Here is a 26,380-nt window from a genome sequence, read left to right on the forward strand (position 1 = left end):
GCTTCCAGCCCCCTCGCCCGCAGCCACCTGCGCCGAAGCCTTCGGCCTTGGACGACTTGTTCGGGTTGGACGAGCCTCAGCCTCCTGCTCCTGGTCCGGCGCCGGTTCAGGTACCTATTGCTACGGGCGGATCGGTCGATCCGTTTGGCAACAGTGCTAGTCCCATTGCGCCGTCTTCGCCTATCCGCCCAGTTGCGACGGGCTCCAACTTTAAGCCGTTTGTTCCTTCGTCATCTTTTGGTCGCGGCCTGACTACGCACGTTACCGGAGGCTCGACTGGCTCGGCACCGGCGGGTGGTGTTAGAACTTCTCCGCTGCCGCCAACAGTTGAGGATGATTTGCTAGGTGACGCCGACCCCGAAGTCAACAACAAGCTCTCCAACGAGACTACCGAGCTTGCCAACCTTTCTAACCAGATCGGCTCGCTCACCAAGCAGGTTCAGGATGTCCAAACTCAGCGAACCAACACACAGAACGAGTTGAGCCAAGCCAGTCAGCAAAAGAAGAACTTTGAACAACGCCTTACCCAACTGCGCGCCTTGTACGAGAAGGAAGCCCAGGACGTCCGCGCTCTCGAGACGCAGCTCAGTACCGCCAAGGCGGAGACCAAGAAGCTTCAGACCGAGTTCGCCATGATCGAAGCCAGTTATCTCGAGCTGCAGAACCAGCACCGCACGGTTGTTGCTGGCTTGCAAGCCGACCAGCAGGAGAACGCCTCGTTGAAGGAAAAGATTCGCACGGTCAACGGGGAGATTGCCCAGCTTAAGCCGCTGGTTGAGAAGTTGAAGAGCGAGGCCAGGCAGCAGAAAGGGATGGTGGCTATCAACAAGAAGCAGTTGAGCACGGTGGAGGGCGAAAAGGGGAAGCTACAGAACGAGGTTGAAGACCTTAACAAGGAGAAGGAGGAGCTGGCTAGACAGGTGGACTTGGCGAGACAAGCTAGCCCGGTGCAGCCGGTTGCTAGTCCCGCCCTTTCCACTGGAAGTGGTAACAACCCCTTCTTCAGGAGAACGGGAAGTGCTGACATCGGCGCTGCGTTTGCCTCGAGGTCCATGAGCGGACAGAGTTTCGATGATGTGTTCGGTCCCTCGTTGAACGTCCCTGTTCAGAGCCCGACCCCACCTCCTGCTGCTGCTTCTCCTGTTCCCCAGGTTCAGGCGTTCAAGGCGCAGAACACCGGCACGTCGACCGGTAGTTTCGGTTCGGGCTCGTTCGCCACGCCGGGAAGCACTTCGCCTACGCTGTCTAGGCAGCCTACTATCACCGCTGATAGCGCTGCTGCTCCTGGTGGTGCCTTCTCGCCATTCGGTGAACCCAGCGGTTCTGGTTCTCGCGCTCCTTCTCGCCATGGCTCGCAGGATCAAGCTCCTGCTGCTACTGCTCTCCCCATCGAGCCCGTCCGAACCGGCCAGTCTGCTACTTCCAACCGTCCCAAGTCGTCCGCATCCATTACCAGCCAGTCTAAGCCCGCCGCCGCCCCTGTCGAGGCCGACCCCTTTGCCGTGAATACGGATGCGAAGGCGAAGGAGGACTTTGAGAGTGCTTTCGCTAGCTTCAAGAACACGCAGGCCAAGCCCGCTGCTGCTGCGGAGACTGCAAAGGCTGGTGGATTCAACAAGGTTGACTCGGAGTTCCCGCCTATTTCGGAATTGGAGAGGGACGATGAGAGTGATTCGGACAGCGAGGCGGGTGAGGACAAGGGCGGGTTTGGATTTGATGATGATTTCGCGCCTGCTAGTCCGGTCAAGCCTCCTGTGGGTGCTGAGGCCGGCCAAGCCGAAGCAGTGACTGCGCCAGCTGCTGCTGAGCCAGTTGCCAGGTAAATACGCTCCAGTACTGCTTTCTGTTTTGCTTTGGTGTGTCTTTTTTGTTTTATTTTTGATTTCCCTGTATACCCCAGTTTTGTACAACGAAACAGCAAGACTGATCTGATCCGCTATACAGCGAAACACCCTCATTCACTACTGCCCCTGTCCCATCTACAGATTCTCCAGCTGCCCTAGAGGTATCTAACAACGAAAACTACAGCACTAGCGCCGCCACTACTAGCAACACCAACCTCGACGACATCTGGGGCACCGGTTCTCCCGCTCCCGCCGCTGCTCAACCCCCCGCTGCTGCCCAACCTCCTGCTGCCGCCTCTCAAGCCTCCTCCAAGGGTGCCTTCGACGACCTAGATGACGAATTCGCCGACCTTGAAGACGCCAAGGAAGGCAGCTCCGCCGACGACGTAGAAGACTTTGCCAACATTTCCCGCTCCGGATTTGGAGATGACGGTTTTGGCAGCGGTAGTCAGTTCGGCTCTCCCCCGCCCAGCCAGCCCAAGAGTGATTTCGATTTTGTCCCTTCCCACCAGGCTACCCAGTCGCAGGGATCGTTCGCTGCGCCAAAGGCGGATGCCCATGACTGGGACGCCATCTTTGCAGGTCTGGATGACGGAAGCCAGGCTCAGCAGGGTGGACAAAGCCCGTTTGAGAGCTTGGAGACGCCCAGACCTGGATCGTCTGCTAACCCCCAAACCCAAACTGGTGGGGAGCAGAAGGAGGGTGGTGACAAGGAGCAGAAGAAGGAGGGTGCTGAGGAGAGGCCAGTACCCGGCAGAGCGTTGACGGAGTCAGGCGAACACGATGATCCGATTGTGAAGAATCTGACGAGTATGGGGTACTCAAGACAGGATGCCGTCAAGGCGTTGGAGAAGTATGATTATAATTTGGAGAGGGTGAGTCCTCTTACAACTTAAGAAAAAGAGAGAGTGTGTGTGGTGAGGGGTTGCTAACTTTCTCTTAGGCCGCCAACTACCTTGCTAGCCAGTCCTAAGTAAGACTTTGCTAGTTTTGGGGAGAGGTGATTTGATGGCCAGATTCAGTGAAAAGACAACATGATGCGAGCCACGGCGAAGCCACATATCGAATGGTTTGAAGATGAACCATATTACGTGAAAGCAGGCAAGTGAGCAAGAAAAGAAGACCCTCGTGTGGACGAACATGTGAAGTACGATACGAATTGTTGGTCGGTTGAGTGGCTGGCGACGATAAGCGTTGCGTAAGAAAAGAAGTCAAGAGTCAAGTCGAGTCGTTTTGATACCTCCATCGTTTTTCATTTCCTTTTTAAACAAATATCCTGTCTGTCTCTGTCCTGTCGGGACATGGAAGCTACCTACCTATCTCTATCTTTCAATTTCTTTTTCTGTCGATGTTCGTCTACGGGTATCTACCTACCCCAGCATGGCTAGCTGAGTTGCTATGCCGCAGCTTCTTCTCTTTTTGTATGTTATGTACCTGGCAGTACGGTACAGTACTGTGTTAGTTTGTAGTGGTAATATCAATAAGTCGATGTAGCCGCTTGTCGAGCGGTTGTTGATGTTTGTTTGAGTTTGTTCGGAGGAGAAATGTGAGAGTGAAGGTCACCGAGTGTCACGAGAAAATAGGTAGGTGCTTGTGGATCGACCAAACGCCGTTTAATTCGGTTTTATCCGTTATTTGAATCTTGGATCAAGCTACCTATGCAGAGATCCAACGCAACGAAAAGGGTATGTGATCACTTCCTGAACGCCTATATTCGCTCACTAGAGGTACTTTGCTAACAAAGAATCTCCATCATGTCCGCCTAGTTTCCGTTCTTCCACATGCACCCTCCCCATTCACTTCAGTCTCTCCTCCCGCACAACACACCGCAGGTAGGTATCTTCCCCACCTACCTTCCATCTCGTGCTTTCCAATCTACAGGTAGGTAGCCCAGCTACTAATTTTCCTTTCATTCCTTCCAACTCACCACCTCCTCCCCCTTTCCCCCCCTCCTCCCCCTCCAACCTCAACCTGAACACCTCCCCCTCCAACCCCATACCCCATTATCCCCATCCCCATTTGCCCCCCACCAGGTGCACATGGTGCACTCATCTCCGCCAACACATCCCTTACAAGACAAATATCCTCCCACTCATCCTCCGTCCAATTATGATTCCTGTTCTCTCCATGTCTTCGTCCCCTTGTTTCGATTTCGATCCCCCAACCCCGCACGTTACCCAGAATGTCGGCCAGGACGGCATCGACTTGACTTTGCTTTTCGTGAAGAAGATGTTGATCGGATTCGTGCGAGTGGGTGAGTGCCCATTGCTCGAGACGGAGTTCGAACATTCTGCGTAGGAGTTTGGTGGTGCGGCGGATGTCGGTTGCGGTTGGGGATTGGGACTGTTGTTGGGAATGGGAATGGGGTGGGGATGGATGGGAGGAGGTGCGGTTCGCGAAGGAGTGTAGGTTGTGTAGAGGGTTGGAGGTGGAGGCGGAGGCGGAGTGGGAAGAGCGGGAGTGAGGGGGAGGGGGGGAACCGCGCTCGGAAACGGGGTAGGGGGGTTGGACGGATGGCATGAGTTTGTGGAGGACGTTGTGTTGTGGGGGATATTGTTGGCTTGTGGTTCTGTGTCTTGACGACGATAGGGGGTTACGGTGTTTGGCTTGGTCATGCCGCTGCTGCTGCTGAGCTTGGGGGTCCTGATGAACAGGTTGGCCGGGGTAGCGAGGGGAGTTTGGCTGTTGGGTTTGACTTCCTCCGGGTTGATAGCCCGGAGATAGGCAGTGCGGGTGCTGGGATTGGGACCGATGGTGGGGAGATGCGGGGCCGGGCGAAGTGGCTGCGGAGGACATGGTGGACATGGTTGTTACGCTGCTTCTCCCGAGACTGCTGTTGCTGCTTGTGCTGCCAAAGTTGCTCAGACTTAGGCGGGAACCGAGGCTGGCGCTGCGGCGGTCGCGATTGCTGCTGCCGTTTTGGGAATGGACAGCATCTTGAGGAGAAAGATTGCCGCTGCTTCGATCATGATGCTGGTAGTAGGCGTTCGGATCATGAGGATACTGAGGGTTCGGACCGGGTCTTGCCTGTGCAGGGAGGGACTTCCTGTGCTGGTGTCCATGTCCCTGATGCGATGGTGAATGATGGGTGTAGCCATTCCCGTAATCATTTGCTGGCAACTCAGAAATGGAACTCAATCCAGGTGTCTGGCCATAGTTATTGGAGGCAAAGGCGGAGGAGCCATTGGGGGTGTAGGACTGGTAGCCTCCGTTGGTGGAGTAAATGCCGTTGGCGTTGAGATCGTTGTCGTTGAAGTTGTCGGGGGTGATGGGCTGAGGTTGAAGGTTGGCGGAGGAGGACTTGGGCTTGAGTCCGAAGACTTTGCGGAGTTTTTCGGTGCCTCCCATGACTGTGTTCTAGAGATAGGTACTGTTGTTTGGATTATGGATTTGGTTGGCGAGGAAAATGTGAGTGTCGTGGTGGCTTCTTGAATGTTTTCTGATGGTGGAGAAGCGTAAATGATGTGGGATGTCTCCCACGGGTGTATTTGGCACAATCCTTTGTGCCTCTGGGAGCTTGGGATAGCAAACTGAACTCAGAGCGAGGCGTAGGGGTAACTGTTGAGATTGGTTCTAGTTCGGATGATCAGTTCAAGATTTGCAGAAGGAAGAGAGTTCAGAACGCATATCAGAAATCCAGCTTACACACCAGGGTCAGGTCCAGAAGTCCACAGGATTCCTATATCCCAAAGCTAAAGAGATGGAGGATGAGAAAAAACCAAGTTTTCTGAGATTAACACACATCAAAAGGTTGGAGGCTTGTCATAATCAACGCGTCCAACATGAACTTGACCGTCACTCTTCATGGCGGCAGAACACAACAATAAAGCATCACAGCCAGCGCTTCCCACTTCCCTTCTCGTTAACCATAAAGCAGCCACCAACATAGCCCCAGGCACTCACATTCCATTTTTGGCTCCAGTCCACCCGACTTGGCTTTTCGCCCACGGCCTACCTATGTACTGACTTTGGCACAGCACTCCTGGCCCTGGACGCTTTGGCAGAACACCACCACCATCAGGATCATGACCACCACCTCATCCTGTAAGCTGTCGGCTTTACCCCGTATCCGTCCTGGCTCGGCGCACATCCGGGTGAGTTGGCAATGCACATACATTTCATGAAGAAAGCCTCGCCTGGTTCGCATTGCATTGGACGAGTGTCCAGTCAAGTTCCGGCATGGATCGGATATGTGCTATGGATAAAGTAGTGGTATGCAGCTTCTGGTCAAAGTCTCTTGATGTATTGGCTTTTATAGACGCACTGTGCTAGCTCGGCTGTGGTCTGGGAGCGAACGAGATGTGATGAGTGTGGCTTGCATTCATTAGCTCGTAGAGTCTCATTGGGTTTTCTTCGTAGACTGATATAGAACAGTACCTACATGTAGTTTATTGGAACCGCAGTTGATTCGAATGAGGGGAAGGGGAATGTGATTGTAGAAGGGCTGAGGTCTTGGCTACCTCTAGGTATCAACATGGCGTCTCGCAGAGCATCCCGAAAAGGGAATGGGTGTGCAAGTGGTGTTATTGGCAGCCAGTCTTGTGGTTGTGATGTTGGTGGTGCCTATAAATGGGTGTATCAATGGCAGGATAAAGAGCAGGGTTGAAATGCGAACAGGAAGCTTCCTGACAAACGGGTACCATTCTTGACATAGTGCAAATCTCCGAATAATGCTTGTTGAAGCAGTGGTATCATTCCAGAATCCAGATTGAGATGCTCAGATAAACGTAGAAGGTATCCCTTGCCGGATATCACCACCAGGTTTTCCATCGTAAACTCCAGCTCCGTCTGACTTCCGTTCTCATCATCAGCATTGTGCTTCATCACGCGGAGATATCAGATTCCCCTAACGGCACCTCCGCGCTCGCCAAAACCTTCCCGCCACTCGTGATCTTAACCTCACACTTCTCCGTGACGTGAATCTCCACCTTGACCCAGAACTTATAAAACTTTCCAGCCTCCTTATTTGTAAACTCACTTCTATTCGTGTCTGGGATTTTGGTCAAGTTGCACTTGAGCGTGACCACTGTGTCTCGGCCTATCTCACTGTGTTAGTTATGGTTCTAGAAGAACGTAGATAACAGAGCGAAGCAGAAATAACGGATGAAAAGAAATGTAAGAACAAACCTTTGTTTATAGCAGCAAATCTCGTCGGTGGCTCATCAGCACTCGACGCAACAAATACCACCTCTCTAAAGACCTCCGGCGGCGGCGGTGGAGGCATGATGTTACCACCGCCCCGTTTGTCAAATCGCTGCGACACCGACCCCGGATTCTGTGCTGGAGCTCTCCCAGTCCCATTTTGAGCAGGAAAGTGAGCAGCCCGCATACTCCAATGGCAATCATACGTCGATACCATGGGCTTCCCAGGGAACAGGGCGTCCCCTTTGTTGATGAACCACCGAATCTGATCCATCGCCCACTTGACTCCTTCCACATCCACATCGACTTCTGACGGCCGATGGGAATTGTAAGGGGCGTACTGTGTGCGGACTTTGATGCCGTAGTGCCGCGGACAGGGACGGATAATTGGGGGCAGCGAGGTGTGAACCCCAAGGGATTTGATGATAGCGCCTCGCGTGACGGCGGACCAGCAGTCATCGCCGCGGTCGACCTGAATACTGCTGGTCATACCCCAGGCTTTGACGCGCTCGTAGAGGTAGGGGGAGCGGCCGAAGCCCCCGGAAAGAAAAATCTTGCGGATTTTGAGCTTTTGGATGACTTGAATGTGAGTGGCTGCTTGACTGATGAGAACGAGAGTCTTGTCGACGGAGTGTTTGAACATGGTTTTCAGGTCGTCACTGATGTTGTCAGTATGAACTCCCTCAGGCTGTTGAGAACTGGTCGCACTTACACAGTGATCTTGATCGCACCATTCATGATTCCCCGCTCTTCATCATCTGTTGTACCGATTCCTCGGGGCAACTGAATGGGAAACCCGAGCTTCTGATCCTTGCCATCGAACTGATGCTTGATTCCCTCAAATCTCCCATGTAGCATGCGCAGCTTTGGCTTGATGATGGAGTGTCCTCCCGTCGCTTGGTCTTGTGCATCAGTTTCAATCAGCTTCTCCCAGTCTTCCGGGCCCAGCTTTTGTTCGATGAATTGCTCAAAAGCTCGATCAATACATGTAGCTCCGCAGTTGTCGCCTATCGGGTAGCCGATTTGTTCAAGCTTGAACTGCTTCTGGTCGAGATCGAGGCTTACAACTTTATAGGAGGCCAAGTCCTGGTTTTGTAAGATTGCGAAGATGTGAAAGGATGAGAAGGAGGACGTACAACAGTGCCACCACCGGCATCGACGACGATGAAGCAGTCATTCTTGCGAAAGTTTACACGATCCTCGCGCAGTGCTTCTCGTAGGGTATAGTGGGCGCAGGCTTCGGGTTCGGAAACGAAGGAAAAGTTGCGGATTTTGGGGAAGAGATCGGCCTTGAAGGCGGCGCGGACGGCGCGATATGTTGAGTTTAGGGCTTTGTCGGACCATTTCTGTTGGCGTCAGTCTTGAGGCTTGCAAAGGTGATTATTTCTTGCTTGACTTACAGCAGGATGTGTAATGACCATGTCGATAGGGATATTGTCAGCAACCCTTCTTCCAACTTGGGTGCAAATCTCCTCCAGAGTCTGCTCGGCAATATTGTCCAGATAATCCTTGACAATATCCTCCGGCTCCTTGGCCAGGTGCCGTGGAATATCATTTCTGATGACAGCATCTTCGCTCAAGTCAAGCAACCGCATACCCCAGAGCGTCTCAGCCAATGTTCTTAACTCAGCACTTCGACTCCGTGTCTCTTCCAGCTCCAGCTTGGTCCATTTGAGTACTCTGGAGTTGTCATCGATGTCGTACCCCCATTGCCGGCACCCCTTGGGCGAAGGGGAGTACGAAATCTCCGAAGGGACTTTCTCCGATTCATGTGTTGGCCATCCTTGGAGCACCCGTATGTCATCGGCAAGAGCATCAAGGTTCTGGTCCTTTTGCCTCGAAGCGACAGAGAGGTAGGCAATCCCGCTAAAGGTTGTTCCGTAGTCGAGGGCAACGACCATGCGCGTCTCTGGTGTGGAAATGTTTGCCGAGGAGAAATTGGGAAAGCGGGGGGGACTATCGGTTCTTGATAGCGTTGCGGCCTCGTTCAGGAGGGCGTCTTGGGGATCATCGTAGGCATCCCATTCATCAACGTCGTCCTCGCTTCTTCTTGTTGATATGGGCGAGACCTCTCTCTTTGGAGTACCTGGAAAAGCTGGGGAGACGGAGATAGAAATGGGCGGGGGAGGGGGAGGGCGAGTTGGGAGAGAGGCCATGTCGACTTGTGATTCCTTTGGCACCGGTATGCGCGGTAGTAGGTAGGTACACTCTGGTTTCCTTGGGGTCCATGTAATTTGACCAAGTGTGCAACTCGTCGAAGAGAGTGCAGCACAGTTATGACCTCTTCAAGCGATCAATTCCTTGACAGTGAACCCAAGAAAACTTCCCAGCCCAATCTTACCCCGATATCACCATCTCAATGGCAGCCTTTCCTACCGTGGACCAGCTTCAGCCACCCATCGTGGCTGCGCGTACCAAAACCATCCAGTCGCCTCTCCCAGTCGCGACGCCGCCGCACCCTTCTCGTCCTCGTCGCCCCCAGCAACCGTGACCCGTCCAGTCCAGATACCATCGTTCGAGCCCCCACCATACGTGCCGAATAGACTGCTGTGAAAGCACCGACCTACAAGGCTGAGGTGTCATTTCCATGTGGTTGCACAAGCGCTGCGTCAAATTGGGATCGCAGGTTGGCGAGGGCTGGTTGAGAATGCCCAGGTGGCGTCGACTAGTGATTTTTTGCAGGATCCCAAACCGCCAAAGATTACAGGTCAGTCCATGTTGTGGGTACCAGAAAGTACCGCGAGGTCTTCAGCTCTTGCTTGGCACTGTGCTTCTCCGAATGGATTGACTGGGCGGTCGGGGACGATGAGGTGCACATGTGGTGAGTGTGTTTGGTGGTGGTTGTGGTGACATGGCAAGCTTTCAGCTGCGGGGTCCGAATATTTGGAGAAAGAGTGATTGACTGAGGACAAGACAACACAGGACAGAATGAGCCACCTACACTCCGAAAGAGACGCTGGAGCTGGATGGCACTGCGGAGATGGCAATTGAAGTGCTCAATCACATTGCCAGAAAGGCTGTGTGCTGTGGTATTACGTCTCCAACTGTTTACACGGCGAAGGAAGGGCGGAACCAAAAAGAAACCTCCGCACTCGTAAGATGTAAACGTTCCAGAAAGTTAAAACCCCAACACTGTCAAGCTTCACATATTCCGGCAGTCCCACACACTCCCTTAGACACTCTATAGGTACCTTATGAATCATGAGTTTCACTCTACCTCGATTCAAGCTGGGAAAGAGCGCCAAAAAGAAGACAGACCGTGACGGCAACGGATCTGCATCTCATGACGGGAAACATCATTCTATCGACGTGCTCCTGCACCACGACCTTAAGCAACTGAGCAAACTCAGGGCCGAGCAACTAGAAGGGTATTCCAAAGAAGACCTTGAATCCCTCCCACTGGACCGACGTCAAGTCCTCCCTGCCGAAGTCCTCTCCACACTAAACCCCCGAGCTCTAAATCAACTACCAGGCAAAACCATCGCCAAACTGTCTACTGCTGCACAGATCACACTTTCTCCATGGACTCTGGCTAGAATACCCATAAGTAGCCTGGCTACGATCGATTTAGAGGTCCTCTTTTGCGCCTTGCCCGTCCTTGGTTCGGATGATCTTCGTGTACTGAAGAAGGCCATCCACCGAATCGGCCACGATAAGCTGAGGCAACTTCCACCTGATGTGATCAGAAGACTGCCGTTTGAGCTGCCGTCTGAGCCACTGCAACTTCCACTTCAATGGCGGGAGTCTTCCATGATCTCGCCCGAGAAGTCATTACCGCCTGATCCGCCCCAGACCTCGACACATAGCCTTGGAGTGCCATCTGAATACCTCTATTCGGATGCCCGCCATGATCAACCAAGCTATGAGCAGCCAAGTGTGGTGCCCTCCAATGCTCACTACAACCCTGCCAATGTCGACACATCGATCTTCACAAGTCCGCCGTCTCCAGCTCATACAGTTCCCGGGCGAAGCAGCCCAAATACTGTCAGGTCATCTGCCACTGTACAAGCAACGGCATACCCTCCAAGAGCCTCGGATCACAGGCTATCGTATGCACCGAGAAGGAACAGTAGTGTTTCCAGAGGGTCACATATTCGGGCACGCTCATCCAGCCGCGGTCCTAGACCGGATCGAAATCAGGAGTACCAGGCCTATACACCAGGTTCGGTGAAATTCGCCGAGCTTAGCCCCATCGAGTTCGCAGACCTCTCTAGAGATGTCTCTGAGCTGGGACCCTCAACACCACCGCCAAGATCGAGCTCTCGCCTCGATAGTCTTTCCGTTTCAGAGCATATCAAGCGAGCAGAGAGTTGGAATGACAAACCTCAAGAGTTCCCGCGAACAGAGACTCCAAAGGAATCTCGAGAGATCATTCCCAAAGAAGATTCCAGATCCATGTCTCCAACCTCGACCTCAGCCTCATCAAGCCCAGACGTAGCCTCTTTTGCCAAACGCAAGCTTCGGGCTGCTCAGGGAAACATATCATCGAGTGCAAATGATGACGCCGACCCAAATTACAAACACCAAGTAATCCAGGATCATACAATCAGCGAGCTCAAAGCGGAAAACAAAAGGCTTCATGACCAGCTTATCGATGCCAAAGCCGACCACAAAGCGCTCCTGAATCGTCTGACCAAGTACCTTGACGACAAATGCCATAGTAAAAGGCACACAGGCGACCCCATCGGCGTGGTAATTGCTTACTGCGAGGAGCTCTGCAAAGAGCGTAGAAAGATTGCCAAAGAAAACAAGGACTGGGAAGATACTTATCTGCGTGAAAAGATGCATCGCCAGGAGGTGGAGGATCTAGTCGACGAGAAGTCTGGGCAGTTGCGGGCTGCTGAAGATGACCTCCTTGGTCTGCAAAGCAAAGTTAAGGAGTACAGCCGGAGAGCCAGCGAGCTTGAAGCCCGAGAAAGCTCCCTCCGCAACGACCTCAGCCGTCTCGAGCGCGAAAATAAGGAGCTCCATAAGCGCTGCGAGAACCAAAAGGAACTTTCCGATGCTGCCATCAAGAGGATCCAGCGGGAGAGCGACCAGACCGCAGCGGATCATGTTTCCCAACTGCGCGCCCAAAAAGAAGGATACGCCAAGACGATGCAAGACCAACGGATGTACTATGAGGGCCAAGTCAAGTCCCTTCACCACCAACTCGCCGACCAGACCCAATCCCACGAGACGCAGCTAGCCCAGGCGACCAAAGACTTGCAAGACGCCATCACCAACCTCCGCTCGCAGCACACCGAGGAACTCAACCGCATGGAAAGCGCCTTTAGCGAGCAAGTCGCTGGCCTCCAGACCGCCCATAGCCAGCAGATTGCTGCGCAGCAGAAAAAGCACGAGCAGGATATCCAGCGCTTGAACAAGAAACACGCGCGCAACGTCGTTGATCTTCGAGAAAAGGTGCAGAGCTTGGAGAACGACTTAGTCGGAAACAACGATGATTTCCGTCCTGCCACTGACGACAGTCTGAAGATCCAATATCGCCAGTTGAAGCTGTGTATCGATATGGTGACTGAGCCCATCAACTTGGGCATCACCGGGGTACCGCGGAACCTGGGGAAGCTGGATCCGACGAGGTTCTTGGAGAGGGAGGGCAAGAATCAGTTGCGTTTCTTGCTGAGGAGCGTGGTCTGGCAGAAAATTGTCGAGGGTTTCTTTTCCGAGCCGTTTGGGTTTGGGGCGTTGGGGAACGGAGAAGGAAGGGAGGTGTTGAGGGGGGTGGTGGAGGGGTGGAGGGGGTTGTGTGGTTATGATGACAGGTCTTTGTCGAATGGAAAGATGGGTAAGTCCAACACATTTCCGTCCTTGGTCATTTTCTTCGTGAAATGGTAATACTGAAACCAGCCGACACAGCATCCCGATCGACAACAACAGATACTGACCTCCTCACCCCTTTCTTCCATTCCCGCGAAGCCAACAAATGGCGCTCCGCCACCTTCCAGTCCATTCTTATGACCGTGGCCCCTCCTTCCTCCATGTCCGGCAGCACCCGAAAAGGCCAACAAGCAGGAGCACCCAGCCCTAGGGGCACCCCTGGACCTCCAGAGCATCCCACTGCCACACCTTACTATACCAACATCAACCAAGTCCAATCGCAAATCGTTGCCCTTCTCTCTTCCATTTGCTCCGAACCCTTGTCATCCGAGGTCCAATCCAAGGTATCCGAGCTGGCCCGCCAAGCCGGAGAATTGGCCCTCCAATTCGGAGCCCAACGGGCGCAGCTGGGGTTGGAGGTGCCCAAGAGGGGAGAGCAAGTGAAGATTGGCACAGAGTCGGGGTGGGTGGATTGCGAAGACGGGGATTCTTTCGGCGGGAGAAGGGGGGTGGAGGTGGAGGTTGACTTGTGTGTGAGCCCGAAGGTGTATAGAGTGGGGGATATGGACGGGAGGAACATTGGAGATAAGAAGACGGCAAAGGTGAAGGCAATTGTTGCTGGTGAGGTTTATCCTAGGCGATCGTAGGGCTGGTGACGAGATGGGTGGGGTGAGCATAGAAAGGGGAAAGCAGAAGAGGAAATCCTCATAAATTCAACTTCGGTCGCGTTGATGTTGACCAGAAGGAAAAAAAACACAACGCAGAGTATAAAGCATAATGTTCTCATCCCAATCATCGTAACATCGTTGTGCCCCCCAAATCCCCCAAACACCAAAACACCAACCCTAACATCACAACCAAACCAAATACTCACCCCCACCTACCTACATCAACCCCCCACTCAACAACACACTCTGCCCCGTCATGTACCCCGTCTTCACCAGCATCTCCACCACATTCCCCACCTCGTCCGTCGTCCCGAGCCTTCCAACAGGAATATTCTTGACATCTCCCGGCGTTCCCTCCACGAACTTGGCATCCGGAATCATGCCCGTCTCCCCAATCATGGCCGGCGCAACATCATTGACCGTGATGCCCTGGCCGGCGTGCTTCCTAGCCAGGTTCTTCATCAAGCCTTGCAACCCCGCCTTGGAAGCAGCGTAATGACATCCGTTGATCCCACCGCCTTGGGCAGCAATGGAGGAGACGAAGATGATGCGGCCCCAGTTGCGCTGGATCATGTGCGGGAGGGAGAGCTTGCAGAGGAGGAAGGACGAGCGGAGGTTGATGTTGAGCATCTTGTCGAACTCGTCGAGGCTGATGTCCAAAATGCTGGGGATGCGTTTGCCATAACCGGCGTTGCTGATGAGGATGTCGGGGCCGGACTGGCCGTGCAGGTTCTGGAGCTGGGTAAAGAGGAGTTGGATGTCGGCTGGCGAGGACAAGTCGCATTTGTGGGTAGAATAGGGCAGCGGATTGGGGTTGGCGGTGGTACGATTGAGGGAAAGGGCTGGGTCGTGGGCGGTTTGGCCGTTGGTGAAGGCTTCGTAGAGTTCTTGCTCCAAGGCCTGCAGCTTCTCGGGGGAAGAAGAATAGGTGAGGGCGAGGTGGGCGCCGAGAGACCACAGGCGGCGGGCTACGGCAGCGCCAATGCTAAACGAAAGGGGTGAGTCAACTGTGAGTGCTGTGAAGTAGGCAACAACAACAACACCACAACAGGCGAGACATTGACACTTGGCTGGAGTGGTGATGGCTTCCCATTTCGCCTGATGCCGAGAAAGATGGTTAGAGGAGCAAGGTGAGATTTACCCTCCGGAGGCGCCCGTGATCAGGACGAGCTTGCCCTTGACTTCGTTGTCAACTTGGGCCATGGCGTGACTGCAGTGATGACCTCTGAGGACTTCGTTGGCAATCACGATGAGGGGGGAATGAGCGTGGGACAGTCGAGGCAAGAGCGACAGAACTTCTGAAGAGAGGACAAAGATGAGAAGTAGAGGAGGAAGTAGTCGTCGACTTGACAACGGGCCCCGCCTTCCTTTTATACACTTTCCGCTTGGAACATGTCCATGGCTGAGTGGCTGCTGCCTGGACTTGCGTCACTGGTTAAACCACGTGCTCGCCATCAATCATGCTCACATTGAGCTACTTAAGTTGGATGTAACAATGAGAGTGATCGCAGGTCATGTTGTTGGTGTGAGAAGAGGAAGAGGAGAGGAAGAGGTCGACTGCGGAGAAGCAGCCACCAATCAGCGAGGATAAGAATTGTCCAATCACATCCCAGGCCGGGATCAAATGCGGACAAGAGCCGGTAGGTATAGTCCCCGCTTCCGACCCCACCCCGCCCGACTCCAACGGCCGTTCCGTGGGGGCCATATATACATTAGATTTTGGCAGGTGTGAGCGAAACTGTTTCCACTGGATACCGGATCGGTGATCAACAGACGGCATTGGCAGGCTCGGAGCGGACCTCTTGACAAGACAGATTCCTCTTATTCTTCTTGGCGGGTTCTCATCTGCGCAACTTGTTTCACAAATCAGCTCAGAGTTCCACAAACACCAACGAATATTGCAATTCTTCATTGCCCTTGCGGTTTTTTGGGTCTTCCAAGGCTTCAATTGGCCAAAGAGGTTCTCACCAAACGGGAAACCACACTTTGGTTTGTCTACCATCATATCAGTCAGATCAGTCATCCAACCACTGACACATTCCTGACATTCACATTTCCAGTCAGGACTTGGCACCAGTCATTCACTCTGTAATAAAACTGTTAGAGAAATTGCCGTGAGCGCTGTGTCTGCCTGTTCTCTTACATAAATCGAGTCTTCTCGGCAGCCCAAGGTTCCAACTTTCTTGACCAACATCAAAACCCAAGAGGTTTTATCAATACCTCTCTCCCGTCTAACTCGGAGAAAGCCATCCATACACCATCTACCAACCACAAAAATGGGCACCCCCTTCATCGCCACCCTCGAGCCTCCTGGTCTCGCCCTTTCCCCCTGGAACGCCTCTCTCCCCCCTTCCCAGCAATCCCCCTCCACAACCAGCACCATCCCCAAGACCTTTCTCGACGCCATGACCATCCGCGAATCCGTCTTTATCAACGAGCAACAAATCCCCGCCGAAAACGAATTCGACGCCAACGATGCTCGCTCCGTCCACTTCGTCATCTACGCCTCCATCAACCAAGTTGTCCAGCAAGAGGAGCGGGATGCGAACAGTGGGAGAGTCATGAGACCAAGAAAGTCAGAGACGCGGTCGGTTCCCATTGGTACCGTCAGGATAGTCCCTTTTCCTCACGCCCCGCATCCTGTCAAGGGAGGGAAGTATTTAGCGGATGAGTTGGTGAACCTGGAGGAGCTGGACTCGGAGACCAAGAAGGCGTTGGAGGTGGTGCAGAGGGGCGGGAAAGATCGCAAGACGACTTTGCACGATGGAGAGGAAGTCTACATGAAACTGGGGCGACTGGCTGTCTTGAAAGAGTTTCGCGGCCGTGGCATCGCAGGCCAGCTGATCAGGCGCGCCTTGGACTGGATGAGAGAGCACCCCAGGTATTTCAGCCCGTCGGTCAAGGAGAGGGGGTTCGAAGCCCTGGGAATCGATCCGGAAAGGGACGCGAGGATGATGCCTAAGTGGCGAGGTCTGTTTTGCGTTCACGCCCAGGTCAGTGCCGTCGGTGCTTGGCAGAGGGCTGGCTTTGTGGTGGATGAAGAGATGGGGAGGTGGTGGGAGGAGGGGATTGAGCATGTTGGCATGTTTTGTCGGGTGGATGCGAGGGCGTAGGGGTATCTGCTGGAGTCGGGGCTGAGGACGGATGGACATTGGGGAATATTGAGCAAAGGTGTTGGTGGTCGGTAGTGGTATTTGTGACAGTGTTTCCTTCTTATGAGCGGGTGTGTGTGACATTGATACCATAAAAAGGGTGATGGGAAGATGGGTCAAAAAGGGCTAGAGGAAGTCGAGAGTCGTTAATCCACTTGATGGCAGAAGTACAGCCCTCTTGAAACAAAGACATGAGGAACTATGAGCAGCTAGACTTCTGTAGCGGTGACGTTTGAAAGGAGCCTGAAGCGGCAGATGACTTACCTCATGTTGTTGGAGCCAGGGAGATTCAGCGAGAATGCTTCCTTGCTCATACAAAAAGAGGGTAGAGACGTCAAGTCTGAAAGCAAAAGGGGGTTGGAACTGGTGTTCGGTCGTTCACTCACGGTCAAACGGACGTCATGCATGGAAAGAAAAGGGGAATCATAATTTCACCGAATCACCGGCGCCTCGTGGTATATGCACTTAAAATCTTGTCCGCAAATCCACGTTTTCCTCTCATTCAATGTCTGAGAGCCCTTATTGAGTGCCTGCCTGTTTTGACCTAAGTGCCGTAGAAGAACCGCATCCTCCCAGACCCAGTTCCCTTTTAACGCGCAACAAATGCAGCCGTAGTGGCAGCAGAGCAAAACATGCCGAATAGAATCCGTCCAACAACTCCAAGCACCCAACAAGTTTCCCCCATACACCTGCAGCCAGCCAGAACCGCTTTAACGGTTGGACTTGGCAACACGCTCGAGCTCATCCTTCTTCTTGATGGCGTACGAGTTGGAGGAGCCCTTGGCGGCGTTGATCAGCTCCTCAGCAAGGCACTCGGCAATGGACTTGACGTTGCGGAAAGAAGCCTCGCGAGCACCGGTGGTGAGGAGGGCGATGGCCTGGTTGACACGGCGAAGGGGAGAGACATCGACGGCCTGGCGACGGACGGTACCGGCGGAACCGATACGGGTGGAGTCTTCGCGGGGACCGCAGTTGACGATGGCATCGACGGCGATCTGGATGGGGTTCTGGTCGGTCATGAGGTGGATCTAGATATCGTGTGTAAGTGACTGTGTCTGGCTAATCGCGTAGCGCAGGTTGTTGCGGGTTTCGGGAGTCTTACGATCTCAAAGGCGTGAGCGACAATGCGGACAGCCATGAGCTTCTTGCCGTTGTTGCGACCGTGCATCATGAGGGAGTTGGTGAGACGCTCAATGATGGGGCAGTTGGCCTTGCGGAAACGCTTGACGGCATAGCGACCAGCGGAGTGGGGGAGGTAGACGGGAGAACGGATCTGGATGTAGTCGCTGTGTGGATGTTCGTCGTTAGCCCTCCGTTCGCGTGTGTGACTTGAATCATCTTTGCGACCAAGATGCATGTTGCCCAAGTCCCCCAAGTCCTCCAAGCGAATTGGCGATCAATCGTAACTCCCAATTTTCAACATTTTCCTAGCTCTTTCTTTCCCATCTCCTTCTCGCGTACATGTTCGTCGGATCGCGTTTTCGTAGCAATCTGAGAGGGCCGTGTTCTTGGTGGTTTTGGTATGTATGCATCATCTAAACGGGTTGCGCTTACGTCAAAGAGATATCCCTGATCTCGACATCCTCGTAGCTCCAGCGGTCTGAAGTCGCAAAGTTAGCATGACGACGCCTATGTGCACTTTGCGAAGGACCGTAGAAAACATACTGAACAGCTTCACACTGCCAACCTCAGCGAGGACCTCCTTGGGGAGGACCTCGTACTGGGAAACGGCCGCGACGTCAACTTCTCCCTCAGACATTTTGATTGCTGTTCGGTGGCCGGACTGCAGGTAATTGGTGGTGAAGTTGGCCGTGAGTTCGGACAGGATAACGTCGAAAGGGTGGTCGTTCGGCGAGCGGAGAGTGACGGGTCGTCGTGGGAATTTTTTGGTGGCCCCGCCCCAGGTGGTCAAGCCCCAATCTGCCGCTACGAAGCCCCAAAAGACCCAGTTGTGCCCCCAGTTGTGCGGCCCGTGCACCGCCACGCTGGTTGCCGCAAAGGGGGAACAAAATGGTTAGGGCTCAGTTAACCTAAGCTTGGCCTGGCGCGCACCCGCAGTCACTGGCCTGAGTGTGTGCAGTGTGTGCGTGCGCAGAGACCAGCCCAGCGCCCGAGCCACACTTGCCTGCGCGCCGACCAGAAAAATCTCCCCGCCTTTTCGTTGCGCAGAGGAAAAGACCTTGAAGCCAGGACTGTCTCTCCCTCTCCCCTTCATCCACCAAACCACCAGAACTCATCATTCAAAATGGCTCCCGCCGCGTCTGGTGCTAAGAAGCAGAAGAAGAAGTGGTCCAAGGGCAAGGGTAAGGAGAATCTCTGTCCATTTTTCGGGGTCGTCATTTCCAGCAGATGATGATGGCTTCACGACTGTCGCCGTCATAGCCATCGTCGCTGCCGTGAAGGCGCTCCCCGACAACTTCAAAACTTTGGGCCAAATTCACTGACACATGCCCACAGTCAAGGACAAGGCCCAGCACGCCGTCATCCTTGACAAGTCCACTTCCGACAAGCTTTACAAGGACGTCCAGTCCTACCGCCTTGTCACCGTCGCCACCCTCGTCGACCGTCTCAAGATCAACGGCTCGCTTGCCCGCCGCTGCCTCAAGGACCTCGAGGAGAAGGGTCAGATCAAGCAGGTTGTTGGACACAGCAAGATGAAGATCTACAGTACGTCTCCCTCGCTCGGTCGAGCCGACTGGCGACACCGGATATCGATCAGCCACAATTCGAGAACAATCGGCTAACATGCAATTTCTACAGCCCGTGCCATTGGCGCTGACGAGTAAACGTCCAAACACCTGGCGATTCTCTTGACATGGCGGACCGGCAGACTTGAAAAGGTGGTTCGTCAGCGACAAGAAGGGGTTTGACTTTTTTGATCGGGCTACGTCTCTGGTGGGAATGGTCAATCTTTGCATGCACAATGCACACGGTGTAGCAATTTAGTGGGAGGGGAATCGGGAAGTGCTCCTCAGATTCTTTACACAATCACACTGGGATTTTGCATCGATCGGAAGATACGAACGGAACGACCAAGATCACGACAAACGAACGGGGCAGACTCGCCTCCTATCTGCCTGGGAAAGAGCTGTACCCGAGTTCGATGCTTACGTGCAAGCCGTGTGTGTGCGCGCCTAGTCCGATGGGAACAGCTTGTCACGAGCAGTTCTCTATGATACCCCAATCCATGGAGAAGGACAAGAAGGACTAGAGGCGGTAGAATAGGAAACTAATTCACTGCCTCAAAGCAACATCTGAGTTCACACGATATGCCAGTGACGTATGTGTATGATGTATGGACCTATCGATGTCTGGATGGGATTCTCCACGACACTAGTCCAGCCCTATGATGAACAGGTCCCATATCGTGTACACTATGACCGCGCCAGGCCGTTGAGGTATCCGGTCACGGTCATGGAAGTGGACAAAGCTAATTAAATTTCTTATCGAGTGCTTCTTATCTGCCAGACTCCGTCGAACCGACACACCTCGGTGAGAAGAAGCTGAGCCTCTGGACTACGCTTTACACAATGTCGGCTCCAGTCACCTACTACCTGATACAAGGGGACAAGGTTCCCATATTCCAACGCGGACGGTCTGAAGCTGCCGCTCACTCATTCTCATCTCTTCAAGTATAAATTGCCTCATCGCAAACACCATCTTTCCAGCCGGGACGCAGTGGCTTACATACGACATGCACATATCAGTGAGCCTATCCGGATTTGCTTCTCCGGACAAATATTTGTGATGCTTAGAACCCAACCGTTTCCTCCTTTCCAGTCTCACCTATGCTCGTCATACCTCTGTATCAACTTCCGATTTATGAAAACACTTGTAGGCATCTCAGTTCCAGCTCCTCAAGGCAAACTGGTGCCTGGCGCATTTAGTGGGACATTTTACTGTCTGCTGTGGTCTCATACCTGGCGGGCATCAAACTTCAACAGAGGAATCAATGAGAGATAATTCTGCCTTTGAAAGCAATGACTCCGAACCTTGACATTTCACGATAGCTTCGTTGCTTGGTATCCCGAATTTGCAAGAGCATCGCAGGCGCATTTGCTTGTTCTGTTGGTAGATGGCTGGGGCTCCCACGCCAGATTGTGTGAGGTGCGATCGAGAATACCGTGACATCTTCCGCACAATCTGACAAGCTGAGCACGTTGACAGAAGGCATGAAGTTGAATCAATGGGTCCACTCGTTACAGCCAAGGTTGGCGCCCTGACCATCGAATATTGATGGTAAAAGACGGCAGACGGGTTACGCGCAAGCATACACTACTTGTCGTCCCAAATCCCGTATTGTCCATGTGCCTGCAATCGTCTCATCTGCAAAGCATGTCTCGCTGCTGGCTTGCTCATAAACTCTGGATACCTGAGAGCACGTGAAAGTTCGATACGGTTGAGATTATCTCCAAGTCCGGTCCAGCGACCCGGACCTTGTCGTCTTGGCATGAACGGACCCCTCCGGCCGGCACCCTGACGGCTTGTGGGATGCATTGGGCATTCGGAGCAAATGGCACACAGATAGGCCATGTTGCCGCCACCGTCTTCCTCTTTACTTCACCTTTCGTGTTCAATGGTTTTCGTCTACACATCGGACTCACCGTCCACCGTCAAGACCGTGTCGCATGGGCCCTACACTAGAGAGCTGTTGGAGCTTTGCCCATTCTCGGACTCCCATTGACCGAAGCAGTTGCCCCGAATTGCCGCCCGTTGCCGTCGTCGTTTGCCACATGCCCTGCTAGCGACGCCATCCTGGGCGGTTCAGCGGTTACGGATGGTGAACAGGAGGGGGGGTGCACAATTGGTGCTTGAAATGTTAAGGCCGGGGGCTGCAGCATGACGTTGCAGTGCCACTGGACCTGGGACAACAGCCAAAAGGGAAGTTGAACTCGTGAGAGAGGTACAGATGATTTCCTTGTGATCCATCATAACGAGCCATGGGGAAGTTCTGGAATACTCCGACTCGGATATCCAGGAGACGAAACTTTCGGAAGTTAAGATGACCGAGTCGGTATGGACATTTTCCGTCCCTTTTGCATGACAGCCGAATTTCTGCCCGTGGGGCCGGGAGTTCTGGCTTCAAGTTCGTCGCAGACCGCGGCTCCAGCTGCCGCGTGCCAAGGAATCAATCTGACTCGGGTCTTGGCCAACGCAAAGCGTGAAGGGTGTTTGTTGGAGGGGGACGAGACTGGGGAGCGAGGGGGGAAGCGAGGGTGGGGGACGGGGAGGGGGGGTTCGAAGACAGAAGGCTCCCTTCGAAACGTGGGAATCCCAAGGCAGTGGATGACAGCGAGTCCTCAAGATACCTACCTACAACTCCATCCATCCTCGTGTTTGAAGACAACGAGGAAGTACATAGCCGAGGGCACTCTGAAAATTTCGCGAGCACTGCAATGAACGGTGAGGACGAAGAGGCGGTCGGGTGCCGACTATATGTAAATAACCAGTTTCACGATGGCGGCTGGCGTCTGTTAGCTGCTGGACTTCGTGGCACCTCAAAACACACAAGTTACCTTACTGCCCGCTGAGGGATAAACTGATACGTGTAATTATAGCCAGCGAACAGATTGGGCGCTGATGCGTCCAATTGGGTGACGATGCAATGGTTCTTGTTACAAGAGTGACTGGAGCCTTTCGGGCTTTACCGGCCGGCAGTGCAGGGAACCTGACTGTCAGCGCGGCACAAGCAGGAGTGGCATGAGCTGTCACGGGCTGCCAGCAGCTGCAAGGTCGCCCATTCTGGTAAAGATGCAAGAAGATGGCCCGTGCGCGGTGCTTGAGCAGCCCAGCCAGGGGCCCGGGAAGATTCGGTCGCGGTGGGCTAGTAGCGGCTGGCTGGCGCCCGCACAAAGTGAAAACTGGGCCTGCTTCCTTGTCTCCGCTGCGAAATTTTTCGTCGGCCCCCCCTTGGTAGCCCCAGACCCCCAGTCGGCTGCAGAATATATTCTCGCGACTTCTTCCTCTTCCCCTCATAGCAGAGCTTGGTCTTTTCTCTCCATCTCCACTCCTCTCTTTTTACAGCAAGGAAAGGAATATCACAATGGCGGAGCAACAGAAGGTCTTGGGCATGCCGGTATGTTTTGCCCCTCTCTCTCGCCCAGCACGTTGATGTCGTGGTCGTCGTTGTTGTTGTCGTCATTTCCCTGGTCGATCGGGCAGGCAGTCCAAGGGGATCGTCCATCGCGACCTCAGCCAGCCCTCGCAGGTCACGGCGCGATAGAAATCAACGACAATCATCGGGCCCTCCGATTTCATCAGTCGGTCGACAGTGATGGTCTTGATCTATCGCGGCTTGGTGACTGCGTTTGCATGTCGACTACCACCGGGAAATGCGGGGACACGACCTGACATCTTTGTTTGCTTATCGCGGCATAACAACATGCTAACATTTCCCCTCTTCTACAGCCCTTCGTGGCGGACTTCTTGATGGGTGGTGTCTCTGCCGCCGTCTCGAAGACTGCTGCCGCTCCCATTGAGCGTATCAAGCTCCTCGTCCAGAACCAGGTACGTTCCAATAATTACCTCATTCTCCCATTACCGACAGGAGAAGGAAATCAACTTGGCCCCTGTGATCCGCGCATGTGGTAGCAGTCGCGGCAAGTTTATCTGGCTGTCACGTGCCGTTCCTTCAACGTCGGCGATGGGAGAACGAGTATCTCTTCCACATGTTAGTCCAGGTATACTGACGACCCCCTAGGATGAGATGATCCGTGCCGGCCGTCTCGACCGCCGCTACAACGGTATCATCGACTGCTTCAAGCGCACCACCGCCGATGAGGGTGTCATGGCCTTGTGGCGTGGCAACACCGCCAACGTCATCCGTTACTTCCCTACCCAGGCCCTGAACTTCGCTTTCCGTGACAAGTTCAAGAAGATGTTCGGCTACAAGAAGGACGTCGATGGCTACTGGAAGTGGATGGCTGGTAACCTTGCCTCCGGTGGTGCCGCTGGTGCCACTTCCCTCCTCTTCGTCTACTCCCTCGACTACGCCCGTACCCGTCTCGCCAACGACGCCAAGTCCGCCAAGAAGGGTGGTGAGCGTCAGTTCAACGGTCTCGTCGATGTCTACCGCAAGACCATCGCTTCCGATGGTATTGCCGGTCTCTACCGTGGTTTCGGTCCCTCCGTCGCTGGTATCGTCGTCTACCGTGGTCTCTACTTCGGTCTCTACGACTCCATCAAGCCCGTCCTCCTCGTCGGTGACCTCAAGAACAACTTCCTTGCCTCTTTCGCTCTCGGCTGGTGCGTCACCACCGCCGCTGGTATCGCCTCTTACCCTCTTGACACTATCCGTCGTCGCATGATGATGACCTCCGGTGAGGCCGTCAAGTACAAGTCTTCCTTCGATGCCGCTTCCCAGATCGTTGCCAAGGAGGGTGTCAAGTCTCTCTTCAAGGGTGCTGGTGCCAACATTCTCCGTGGTGTCGCCGGTGCTGGTGTCCTCTCTATCTACGACCAGCTCCAGGTCCTCCTCTTCGGCAAGGCCTTCAAGGGTGGTTCCGGTTAAATTTCCCAACCTCAATGTGCTAAACTATGAAGTTGAGGAGATGACCCTTTTTGGGGATGGAGATCAAACCGTTTCTCTTCGGGATCTATCTCTGACGGAGGGTTTCGAAAAGGTTCCGACGATGGACTCAAGCGTTGAGCCATTGTCCGGTTGAGGAGGAGGTTTCGCGGGCTACATACCAATTCCCCGCTGTAATACAAGATCCTTAGCTGTTTCCCCATGTGTATTCTCCTTTGCCTTTGGCAACATCATCTTTCCGCCGTTTCCTTTGCATGCGTCTCTTAGATCCCCTTTGACGATAGGTAGTCTGGCGAATTCATGGGTTTCCTTTCCGAACTTTGTTTATCAAGTCAGTGAAGTGATTGTGCACCGCCTTCGAATGCGTGAAATGCTTGCGAACATGTGAACATGTGAACATCGATGTAGATTTCGGTCTGGGGTCTCCGACTCTGACGGACCAGTTACGTAAATACGATTTGGGGTATCTTTGTCGCGTCGCGTCTCCAGGCGATTGGACTTCCACTCACCAAACATCATCCGAATGCACTCTCTTGACTTGCGATAGCTTTGCGCTCCCAGCTTTAGTTTCATCACTGCGCTCTTAACCATTCACGTCGTATCCTATTACCAAATTTGGCGCCTTTAGAGCAGAATCGGAAATAAGCGACGAATCAGTTGCAATGCCTCCCAAATCTACCTCCACGGCCTCCAGCAGCCGGCGCGGTAAGCCTTCCATTTCCCGCTGTCGTATTTGGTTCAATTCCGCTCTCAACACCCATCCGAAAGCTAACATGACCTTCACAGCTCCCGCCGGCGCCAAACGTGGCTCTACCTCAGCAGACCCCTCCTCCTCGAAGCGACGCCGCGAAACAACTGACACAATCGAGCTCGCCTCCGTCCAAGACGACGAAGATCTGGACATGTTTCCTCACAGCGAAATCAACAATGACGTTACCATGCTCGGCTCAGATGAGGAAGAAGATGAAGAAGAGCAACCGGAGACGGACACGAATGGGCACCAGCGACGACGACAGATGCAGCGTAACAACCGAAACGACTCGGAAGACGCTGATGACTCAGACCGGTACCAGCCACAGCAAGAGTCAGATGCTGAAGAGCAACAAGAGGAAGCAGAGGAGGACTCGGACGAAGAGGAACGGCCCACGGTCCCCTCGGAGCTGTTGACGAGGTTATTGTACGAGTTCTTCGAGAGCGACAAGACCAAGATAACGAAGGATGCGAACGAGGCGGTGGCGCGCTATGTGGATATCTTTGTGAGGGAGGCGATCGCAAGGAGTGTGGTGGAGAGGGAGGGAGGGAATGGGACCACTTCGGGAGGGGGAGGCTTCTTGGAGGTGGAGGATTTGGAGAAGATTGCGCCTCAGTTGTTGTTGGATCTTTGATTGTGCTGTTGATGGGAGAGGTGAGGGAGGGTTTATGCCTCCTACTCCGTGGGCACATGGCAAGCTCAGCTCGACCGACAGTATGACTATGGTATCGGCATCTGACGGAGCTCTATCTGCGCACTTATCAAGCTACGTCTGACAGAAGGAGGTTGCGGAACGCTCATTGTGCCTGGCGTGGACCCTTTGCCGTACAACGCCGGTTCACGATACTAAACCATGGCACAAACAAGTCGAAGGTCAAGAAAGGGACTGGAGAGCAGCGAGTGTAAGCTGTACGGCTCAAGATCGAAGACATTTACGGCCACTCGCCATTTTAAATGGCAAGTGTGATAGAGAGGAGTCCAGAACAATGCTTGTTTGTTCACTAGACGTAGGACCTGGTGGAAGTAATTTGATAGTCGACGATGACAGATGGCTGATGTACAATAGGTATGCAGGGCAGGCTCGCAATTTCCAATGTTCGGAACAACTTCAATAGCCATGTGGGTTTCCATCGTCCTTTCCAACCCTATTAGCTTCCCGCCTTCACTGTGTACGAAGGAAGGGAGAAAGGTCTAGACCGTCTAATCACCGAGACCCCCAAGCTCAGACCCCGTCTTAGCTCTGATATCACGACTGATGCTAATTCGTCCCAACGCCCAACTTTGGCACTTTGACATTTCCGACATCGGCCCTCGGATCGATGAGATCCAGCAAGGGAAGATCTAGAAGGTTAACCGAGTCGTGGAGGTAGTGAAACCGGATCCGTGTATCAGATGCGTCGCAGATTTCATTGGCGATGGTCGGTTGCCGGCTGTGCTCTGACCCCTGGTCACAGACGGCCCCTGGCGCTTAGTAGCAG

General features: G+C 53.7%; 9 protein-coding genes across 9 annotated transcripts; 5 read left to right on the top strand and 4 right to left on the bottom strand.

Annotated features, from left to right (window-relative positions):
* Window positions 1-3,453: 3,453 nt before the first annotated feature.
* On the bottom strand, window positions 3,454-5,961 carry B0T23DRAFT_361331 (uncharacterized protein; the record flags this gene model as incomplete). The annotated part of the gene is made up of 3 exons (XM_062836282.1): window positions 3,454-3,655; window positions 3,824-5,201; window positions 5,812-5,961. The coding sequence occupies 3 exons, from the start codon at window positions 5,959-5,961 to the stop codon at window positions 3,597-3,599; spliced, it is 1,587 nt and encodes a 528-aa protein (XP_062692428.1). The 3' UTR covers window positions 3,454-3,596.
* Window positions 5,962-6,667: 706 nt separating this feature from the next.
* Window positions 6,668-9,142, bottom strand: B0T23DRAFT_318403 (uncharacterized protein; the record flags this gene model as incomplete). Its single annotated transcript, XM_062835075.1, has 5 exons — window positions 6,668-6,882; window positions 6,972-7,645; window positions 7,699-8,072; window positions 8,123-8,332; window positions 8,387-9,142. The coding sequence occupies 5 exons, from the start codon at window positions 9,140-9,142 to the stop codon at window positions 6,668-6,670; spliced, it is 2,229 nt and encodes a 742-aa protein (XP_062692429.1).
* A 1,045-nt stretch (window positions 9,143-10,187) lies between these two features.
* B0T23DRAFT_397261 (uncharacterized protein) lies at window positions 10,188-13,450 on the top strand (the record flags this gene model as incomplete). The annotated part of the gene is made up of 2 exons (XM_062838288.1): window positions 10,188-12,771; window positions 12,843-13,450. 2 exons carry the CDS (start codon window positions 10,188-10,190, stop codon window positions 13,448-13,450), a joined length of 3,192 nt encoding a protein of 1,063 aa, XP_062692430.1.
* Window positions 13,451-13,687: 237 nt separating this feature from the next.
* On the bottom strand, window positions 13,688-14,674 carry B0T23DRAFT_405948 (uncharacterized protein; the record flags this gene model as incomplete). Its single annotated transcript, XM_062839065.1, has 2 exons — window positions 13,688-14,456; window positions 14,613-14,674. 2 exons carry the CDS (start codon window positions 14,672-14,674, stop codon window positions 13,688-13,690), a joined length of 831 nt encoding a protein of 276 aa, XP_062692431.1.
* A 981-nt stretch (window positions 14,675-15,655) lies between these two features.
* Window positions 15,656-16,753, top strand: B0T23DRAFT_180204 (acyl-CoA N-acyltransferase). Its single transcript, XM_062833060.1, has one exon. It carries the CDS (start codon window positions 15,748-15,750, stop codon window positions 16,582-16,584), a length of 837 nt encoding a protein of 278 aa, XP_062692432.1. The 5' UTR covers window positions 15,656-15,747; the 3' UTR covers window positions 16,585-16,753.
* A 307-nt stretch (window positions 16,754-17,060) lies between these two features.
* Window positions 17,061-18,575, bottom strand: B0T23DRAFT_383476 (putative 40S ribosomal protein S5). The gene is made up of 4 exons (XM_062837411.1): window positions 18,289-18,575; window positions 18,178-18,223; window positions 17,726-17,909; window positions 17,061-17,651 (listed from the first exon to the last, which is right to left on the bottom strand). The coding sequence occupies exons 1-4, from the start codon at window positions 18,380-18,382 to the stop codon at window positions 17,334-17,336; spliced, it is 642 nt and encodes a 213-aa protein (XP_062692433.1). The 5' UTR covers window positions 18,383-18,575; the 3' UTR covers window positions 17,061-17,333.
* Window positions 18,576-18,687: 112 nt separating this feature from the next.
* B0T23DRAFT_383478 (putative ribosomal protein S25.e.c7) lies at window positions 18,688-19,874 on the top strand. Its single transcript, XM_062837412.1, has 3 exons — window positions 18,688-18,926; window positions 19,081-19,290; window positions 19,384-19,874. The coding sequence occupies exons 1-3, from the start codon at window positions 18,869-18,871 to the stop codon at window positions 19,407-19,409; spliced, it is 294 nt and encodes a 97-aa protein (XP_062692434.1). The 5' UTR covers window positions 18,688-18,868; the 3' UTR covers window positions 19,410-19,874.
* A 2,597-nt stretch (window positions 19,875-22,471) lies between these two features.
* Window positions 22,472-24,469, top strand: B0T23DRAFT_383481 (ADP, ATP carrier protein). The gene is made up of 3 exons (XM_062837413.1): window positions 22,472-22,699; window positions 23,032-23,130; window positions 23,324-24,469. The coding sequence occupies exons 1-3, from the start codon at window positions 22,667-22,669 to the stop codon at window positions 24,131-24,133; spliced, it is 942 nt and encodes a 313-aa protein (XP_062692435.1). The 5' UTR covers window positions 22,472-22,666; the 3' UTR covers window positions 24,134-24,469.
* Window positions 24,470-24,538: 69 nt separating this feature from the next.
* Window positions 24,539-25,646, top strand: B0T23DRAFT_180212 (CENP-S associating centromere protein X-domain-containing protein). Its single transcript, XM_062833061.1, has 2 exons — window positions 24,539-24,856; window positions 24,938-25,646. Exons 1-2 carry the CDS (start codon window positions 24,814-24,816, stop codon window positions 25,534-25,536), a joined length of 642 nt encoding a protein of 213 aa, XP_062692436.1. The 5' UTR covers window positions 24,539-24,813; the 3' UTR covers window positions 25,537-25,646.
* The last annotated feature ends 734 nt before the right edge of the window (window positions 25,647-26,380 follow it).

This window comes from Neurospora hispaniola, assembly GCF_033458365.1.
Source record: "Neurospora hispaniola strain FGSC 10403 chromosome Unknown B0T23scaffold_5, whole genome shotgun sequence".
Classification (NCBI taxonomy): domain Eukaryota; kingdom Fungi; phylum Ascomycota; class Sordariomycetes; order Sordariales; family Sordariaceae; genus Neurospora; species Neurospora hispaniola.

Excerpts from the sequence above, each read along its gene's own strand:
- B0T23DRAFT_180204 (XM_062833060.1), top strand. The coding sequence starts at position 15,748 with ATGGGCACCCCCTTCATCGCCACCCTCGAGCCTCCTGGTCTCGCCCTT.
- B0T23DRAFT_383476 (XM_062837411.1), bottom strand. The coding sequence starts at position 18,382 with ATGTCTGAGGGAGAAGTTGACGTCGCGGCCGTTTCCCAGTACGAGGTC. Across the intron at positions 17,910-18,177 it reads ATCAGGGATATCTCTTTGAC|CGACTACATCCAGATCCGTT; the intron begins GTAAGCGCAACC and ends ACATCCACACAG. Across the intron at positions 17,652-17,725 it reads TCGCTCACGCCTTTGAGATC|ATCCACCTCATGACCGACCA; the intron begins GTAAGACTCCCG and ends CACGATATCTAG.
- B0T23DRAFT_383478 (XM_062837412.1), top strand. The coding sequence starts at position 18,869 with ATGGCTCCCGCCGCGTCTGGTGCTAAGAAGCAGAAGAAGAAGTGGTCC. Across the intron at positions 18,927-19,080 it reads GAAGTGGTCCAAGGGCAAGG|TCAAGGACAAGGCCCAGCAC; the intron begins GTAAGGAGAATC and ends ACATGCCCACAG. Across the intron at positions 19,291-19,383 it reads CAGCAAGATGAAGATCTACA|CCCGTGCCATTGGCGCTGAC; the intron begins GTACGTCTCCCT and ends CAATTTCTACAG.
- B0T23DRAFT_383481 (XM_062837413.1), top strand. The coding sequence starts at position 22,667 with ATGGCGGAGCAACAGAAGGTCTTGGGCATGCCG. Across the intron at positions 22,700-23,031 it reads AGAAGGTCTTGGGCATGCCG|CCCTTCGTGGCGGACTTCTT; the intron begins GTATGTTTTGCC and ends CCTCTTCTACAG. Across the intron at positions 23,131-23,323 it reads AGCTCCTCGTCCAGAACCAG|GATGAGATGATCCGTGCCGG; the intron begins GTACGTTCCAAT and ends ACGACCCCCTAG.
- B0T23DRAFT_180212 (XM_062833061.1), top strand. The coding sequence starts at position 24,814 with ATGCCTCCCAAATCTACCTCCACGGCCTCCAGCAGCCGGCGCG. Across the intron at positions 24,857-24,937 it reads GGCCTCCAGCAGCCGGCGCG|CTCCCGCCGGCGCCAAACGT; the intron begins GTAAGCCTTCCA and ends TGACCTTCACAG.